At 33.8% G+C, this 6754-nt stretch overlaps 1 protein-coding gene across 8 annotated transcripts; it reads right to left on the bottom strand.

The window, feature by feature from the left end:
- Nucleotides 1-202: 202 nt before the first annotated feature.
- On the bottom strand, nucleotides 203-5128 carry LOC101498769 (nonsense-mediated mRNA decay factor SMG7-like). Of its 8 annotated transcripts, none has more exons than XM_004485739.4 (7): nucleotides 4905-5128; nucleotides 4193-4286; nucleotides 3495-4097; nucleotides 2955-3077; nucleotides 2642-2844; nucleotides 665-2413; nucleotides 203-576 (listed from the first exon to the last, which is right to left on the bottom strand). In XM_004485739.4, exons 2-7 carry the CDS (start codon nucleotides 4247-4249, stop codon nucleotides 489-491), a joined length of 2823 nt encoding a protein of 940 aa, XP_004485796.1. In that variant the 5' UTR covers nucleotides 4250-4286; nucleotides 4905-5128; the 3' UTR covers nucleotides 203-488. The 8 variants fall into 8 exon arrangements, with proteins under 8 accessions (XP_004485796.1, XP_027186108.1, XP_004485793.1 ...); XM_027330307.2 differs by adding an exon at nucleotides 4522-4637 and having other exon boundaries at nucleotides 203-2413; nucleotides 4905-5127; XM_004485736.4 differs by adding an exon at nucleotides 4522-4627 and having other exon boundaries at nucleotides 203-2413; nucleotides 4905-5127.
- Between the last annotated feature and the right edge of the window lie 1626 nt (nucleotides 5129-6754).

The raw sequence follows: 6754 nt of genomic DNA, 5'->3' as shown, positions 1-6754 counted from the left end.
TGTGATGCATGCTCTTTTTTATTTTTTATTTTATTTTATAATCTCATAGTATATAACAAAACCAACCATGGCAGCAAGTATATGCATGTTTTGTTTCCACTAAACTAATCATGTATCCACTTATGGAAATTAGGATTTCCTCTTTAATTAAAACTCTATATGTTTAATATGCATATCCTAGAAATGGACAACACTCATTCACTTTCTTTAAAAAGTAGAGTTCTTCAATTCATTTAGGAATGGCTGAGACATCTGTATACACATGTGACACATTTTTATACTGTTTGATATTTTGTATACATGCAACCAAATAAAGTGACTGCACAACAAGGTGTACAATTATGGAATGATCTGTTGCACAAAAGTTTCAGATTAAGAGTTCTAATTTCCTGTGAATGTAGGTCCTCTGAAGTTAGTATCTCGCTGGAGTCGCCATTCCTTCTCCTTCAAACACTCCAGCAGAGACTGCGGCTCGTTTCTCAGTTCAGTCACAGCACAGCAGCCAAAAGAGCCTCCTGGTCTTTGACAATTGTTGTAAAGACTAGCTTTGTGTTCACCTGCATTGAGAAAACCTGGCTGCAACGGCGGCGGACCTGGGGAGTCAATATATGTGTACTGGTTATTATACAACAAAGGATTGCCACGTCTGTTGAATTGATCAAACCTGTAAGTATTATCGTGATAGAGGAAATTTTCATGATTTTCAGGACTCGGAGTATTCATATAAGTCGGATGCATATAATTGTTGGCCCTCTCGGGTTTGTTGTTTTGTCTGTACCAATGCAGCCATTCCGAAGAAGTCATTTGTCCGTGTGGAGGGTATCCACCGAAGAAAACCGGATATCTAGGATCATATCCAGGTGGTCTATATGTAGAACTCCAATCTGAGTAACCGCTTATTGGTGGCAAGTTTTCTTGAAATTTAGAAGCAGATAAACTAGGTTGTGCTTGTGCATTAGTAAACCAAGCAGCATTATCAGGTAATAATGGAGCAGAGGGTACTGGAAGAGAATATGTGGTAGCAGAAGAGGCATTGTAGTTTGAAGATTCATTCTTTGAGCTAATGACTGAATCTTCATTTTTATTGATGGATAGACTTGCCAAAGATGAAGAAGCTATTTCTTCAATAGGTTGCAACCTATGCTCAATAAGACCCTTTGTTCCATTTCTTCTATTGTTGTTCAAAAAACTTCCTTCATCGAGGACCCAAGCACGGAGCGAGGGAGGCCCAGCAGAGATTGCAGCTTCTGAATAAGCGTGTGCATTTGATTCCCTTGTTGAAGGTTCTTGTTGTTTGAATGATTCATCGCTCCTGAAATTCGAAATGCTTCCGTGGTATTCCCATGGATCACTTTGAGTTTGAGCTGGGTTTTGTGCCATAAGAAGAGATGTAGCGTGGCGCAAACAATCATCGTATGGTAAGCTTTGGTCATCATTGTCTTTTAGTGATTTTTGCTCATCAGTTGCGAGAGACGGAGATAATGGTGCTGAATTATACCTCGTAAGAGGCCTGAAGAGAATAACTTCTTCCTCATCCACCACAGAAGGTATTCCATTAATGATAGGGCTACTCGGACTTTCCTCTCTGGTGCCTTTGTTTGTTTTGTGATTAGCCTCTTCCCCTCTTGTACTATTGCCGTTCGACTCCACAAGTTCTGTTTTTTTCTTGTCATGACATTCATCTGATTTAGACACATAAAATCTTCTTACTAATTCATCATATGTAATCCACTTTTGTAGATTATTTGATCTCCTAGCAATCTTCTTTGCTGCTTCTTTTACACGTTCGGCTCGCAATTCCATTCCACTTTCAAATTTGTCTACATGTTCCCATTTACCACAAAAATCTAATGAGAAATGTGCACAAGCTATAGTTACAAAGCCGCGCAACTCAAAATCTTCCCACAGAGGAGTACTATCAAGAAGCTTTTTGGTTTCCTTTCTATCGTCGTTTAGTCGATTTAGAAGTTCAACATACACATCAAAAAAGTAAGAAATGGCACTTTCACACTTTTGATCAGTTATAAATACTTCAGTTGCATCAAGAACACTTGAACACCACTCCACAAAAACAAGCACAGAAGGCAATAAGGGGCAATGATTCAAAGACATAGCTTTAAGGCATCGTTCAACGAAACGTCCCATGACACCAAATGCAGCAGCAAATCCCATCTGCAACAACTGCTGAACATTTTTGTCTTCTGAATCATTTTTCCCAAGCTTATCCATTAGATTCTTTAGGGAAAATATGAGAATACAAACTACTTGTATAGCTCGAAAAGGACCTCTTCTTGCTAAATCCATTTGACTATAGGACTCTAGGACGGTCTTTAATTCTATATCTTCTAGCTTCAACATTTTATCTAACTCTCCAATCGTAGATGCCAATGCAATAGAGAACTCCTCAAATCTGCTTCAGGAGGTATATACGGTAATGACATCAGAACACAGGGCAAAGGCGGTGTAAACAAGTTATGTTCACAACATAATATTTAATCATGATGAAGTATAAATGCTATTCTAGGATACTGTTAACATGAATGACTTAATTTGACTACAAGAGAAAAATTCAGACAGTAAAAAGGAAAACAAAAAATCCAAGAAAATTTTAGAACAAAAATGAAATAAACGCAAGATATACCTTGATGCTATGAAAAGGAAACTTATCATTCTGACCATAAGAGACCATAACTTTGTGTCTGTAAAATGATTACTTTTGCCTTCAACTTCAATGTAGTTTGAGCATTCATCTTTCAGTTTCCTCTCTTCACCCGTTTTTCCAGAAGTTTTAAAGACATCAAAGTCAGCTTCTTCGGAAACATATTGCAGAGGACATGACCTGTTCTGCAAGATCAAAGGCGGCACTTGAAGAGGTTGTAATAAAAGAAGCTCAGAAGCATTAAACACGGATAAAATAAAATGTAGTTTATTGAAGAACCTTAAGATCATATTACTTTTTCAAACAGCAAGATAAGATTGTTCCAGGCATCTGGAAAAGGTTCTTTAACTGCCAAACTTCTTACACAGTGGTATAGAGCGAGAAATTCATCACCGATATATGTTGCCAGTACAGCCAACTGCGAATGGATAAGAATATTGTTGTTAGAACAACAACTCTGGTTCAAAAAAATAAAAATACGAAGAAAAAAAATGTAAACAATGAACACACGATGTATGGTAACGAAGTTCGACCAATTGTGTCTATGTCTCCGCCTACAGAGTGGTTGCAGTTTATTTGTATTAATATTTCAAGCTTAGGGTTTACACTGTACAACTTGTATTTAAATACTACAGTCTCAATTACAACATTACTCCCGAACCGTACCGTGGGGGAGTCGCAGCCCAAATAACGTTTAGACCAAACCCAATCGCACCCCCGCTCGAGCAACCTGCCCACTTATCACTAACTATGAGCCATACTCAACAATACTTTCACATGAAAAAATATGTAGAGGATAAAAGTTTGCCTTATGAAACAGATAAGAAAAATTTACCTGATTTTGGGGGTTGCCACTGTTAGGCCAAATTCGTGTTGCTTCCAAGTAATGAGTGGCAGCAACTGACCAATTCTGATTTTGCATATCAGGGTTTTCACATTGTTCTCTGTACCTTGCAAGATCCCCCATACAAACTAAGCAGCGATGACATAAATATTGGCATTTGAGCTTAACTTCTGGTTCAACAGAACAAGAGATCCAACCCTTTTTATGAAACAATGCCTCTTCTGACACTCCAGAATGTTTTCTGACTTTCACAATTAGATTTTGGTAAAACTCAGAAGCTTCTGACAAAAATAACTTAAACAACTTAAAAGGGTTGCCATTGCTTCTCTTCCCAACACCAGTTTGTAACATTCCTGATTTGTTGCTCTCCACATCGCCCGAGTTTTTCTTTATTATTTTGCGAAATTCATCGATATGCTTATAATGGAGCTTCCACAAAGAATATTCAACATCCTGAATTTCTGCATATGTGTAATTATTCAAAATAATTCTCTCGTAACTAGCCCGGATCTTGTGGTACAAGTCTTGTGCATCTGAGTGCAGAATGCCTTTAGAATGGATCAACGCCCACAACTGCTTTTCAGAATTACCAACCTGAACATTCCACAAAGTTTAAAGTTAAAGATATCATTCAAAACAGTTTTCCAAACTTAAACATGACAAGGAATGCCAATTTCACACAAACTCACCTCTAAAAGAACTTCTTTAGTATGAATTCCAGTAGAAAGAGATAGATCAGTTGCCATGGATGAAATTCAAGGGCTTCCTTCAAATATAATGCATCTGCTTGTCAAAAACCTGACCTATTAGTAAGCTTTGAGATTAAGCGCACCGAGATAAACCAATACCACATGAACACTATTCGATTAGTAGATTGACATGAATTTTGAAAGAATAAAAGACAATTAAACGCGTCGAGATCCTGAGTACCTAAAACATTAAGGGAAAATATGCATCCTTAAAAACCACCTCTAAGCAAAGATTTATCCAAACTACTAGTTAAGAAAAGAATAATGACCTTATTTAAGCAATGAATTAACCATCATCGTTTCCAAAGGACTAGTCCAGTAGTTTGGGTTCGATGCCTACTACGAACATTCTTCCATCCCCTAACAAACTAACCACTAACATTTCCTTATAAAAAAAATTGACCATCATCATCTTTGTGGATAACCATATATGAAATAATTAAGGACAATAATATAACTATGTTTGAGAATTAAACCATCAATTAGACTTACAAGTTACTAACCAACTAAACAATATTGCCAAAATAACCAATATATAATAAAATAAACCCAATTCAACAAATAAAGACACAGCTTAGGCCAAAGACAAGAAAATAAAATTTAATTAAATGAAGTGAGAAAGTGAAAGACCAGGATTAAGGAAAAAGGTTACCTAGTGAAGCAGATATTTTGAGTAAACAATGAAATTCCAGGTAGCTACTTATCGAAAGGTGTTAGGAGAGAGAAGGGTAGATAGAAGTAGAAGCGGAGAAAGGAAGAAGGAAGAAGAATTGGACCACCAACAGTGTTTCAGATGTGAAACAGACAAAGTAATATGGATTCTATGATGAGGCTCAACCTCAACAATGCAACACTAACTAACTATCTTAAACCCGCTTTCGTGCTTTTGACATTAATATTCTGCTGGTCAATAAATAAAAATATAATAATAAAACCAATCAAATATATAATCTTTATTTTCATTTATTTCTCTCTTATATTTTGGTATTTACGTTAAACATCGCAATTAATTATTTATTAACATAATTTTTAAAACTAATTACAATAAAATTAAATATATTTAATTATTTAATATTATAATTAATTTAACGGTTATATTAAGTATATATAAATTAAATAATTTTTCTTACAAAAATTAAAATATAAAAATTAATTGTATTTAATTAGATTTATTTATGTACTAATTCATTAGTTTTTGGATTTGGATTTACATAAGTCAAGATCCACGTGTTGATTCGTTGAATACGTTAATAATAATTAGATTGGATTGAGGTTAGAAGTTTTAGAATTTAAATTTGACATTTTAATTTGTTTTCTAAAAATTAAAATTTTTATTAAAATTTTCATTGTTTAATCTAAAATTAACGATTATTGATGAGTTGACAATTTAATTGCGTGAAAATGTTGACAACTCAGTAGAAAACTTAATTGTAACAAGCAAAATACTTTGATATTCAATTCGCAAAATTAGAATTTAGAGAACCAAAATTTCATAATTATAATGATTAAAAGTGTAATTAAATGGAACGAAGACAACGACTATCTCATGTGTAGGGGTTATCTGGTGGTTCATGACTTCATGATACACAGTGACAATTGTGCAAGGTCAATAACGTAAAAACCACGTTTTACATAAAACAAAACACACTAAGTTGAACTTTTATATAAAAAGAAATCTCACGCTTCCACGTAAAGTTTTTCTAGAAATTAATAACGTCGTCCAATCAATTATCTAAAGCTCATAATTAAATCCATAACTGTAAACTAAAAAATCTGCATCGTCGACTAATACAACGGTTCACCAATGCTAGAAGCCAAACCCACTCAAGTGACAAAGAAGGCTCCAACTATGACATCACATTTTATATCTAAATAAAAGCTACAAAAACCATTGCACAAAAAGTTAAAATCTATGGTCCATTAAACCTTGTTACCTAAGCTATTTTTACTCATAAAATTTCAAAAGAAGATTTCCTAAACCCCACTAGAGTCGTTAGTCCACCGCTAAACTTCAATAAAGCTTACTAGCCGACAACCACTAAAATGCATATGTTTTGTTGTTTAGTTATTTTAACAACTTTGATCTCTCAAAATTTTCATATAACCTCTTAATCTCTTTTCATTTATTTAAAACTCTCATATTCTTATAATCAATTTAAAAAAATCATAATTTAAATTGTTTTAAAATTATTTTACTTAAAATTTTTAGATAGGTGGATTGATTAGTGACCTAAGAACATCAAAAGAGTTTTAAGGATAAAGATCCATTCCCGAATTCTAAAAATTAAAATAACCATTAATCTACAAATTTTTCTTATAAAATTAATAATTAAATATAAGAAGTTGTAATTTCATGTTGAGTCCAAGTATTTTAATAAAAATTAGACTTTAAGGTGTATGAGGAGATGGTGTGACTACATTTGATTAATTTTTAAGAAGATAGAATTAAAATCACTAAAAAAAAAACTATCTTTTTTAACTGAAAAATAAAATAAAATAAAA

The sequence above is a fragment of the Cicer arietinum genome, chromosome 1, assembly GCF_000331145.2.
Source record: "Cicer arietinum cultivar CDC Frontier isolate Library 1 chromosome 1, Cicar.CDCFrontier_v2.0, whole genome shotgun sequence".
In the NCBI taxonomy this organism is placed as follows: domain Eukaryota; kingdom Viridiplantae; phylum Streptophyta; class Magnoliopsida; order Fabales; family Fabaceae; genus Cicer; species Cicer arietinum.
This window is presented reverse-complemented; position numbering and strand designations above follow the sequence as displayed.

Coding starts and splice junctions, on each gene's coding strand:
- LOC101498769 (XM_027330307.2), bottom strand. CDS start 4,249: ATGGCAACTGATCTATCTCTTTCTACTGGAATTCATACTAAAGAAGTT. Junction 3,078..3,494: donor GTGGCAACCCCCAAAATCAG/GTAAATTTTTCT, acceptor ATCCATTCGCAG/TTGGCTGTACTGGCAACATA. Junction 2,414..2,641: donor TTCCTTTTCATAGCATCAAG/GTATATCTTGCG, acceptor TACCTCCTGAAG/CAGATTTGAGGAGTTCTCTA.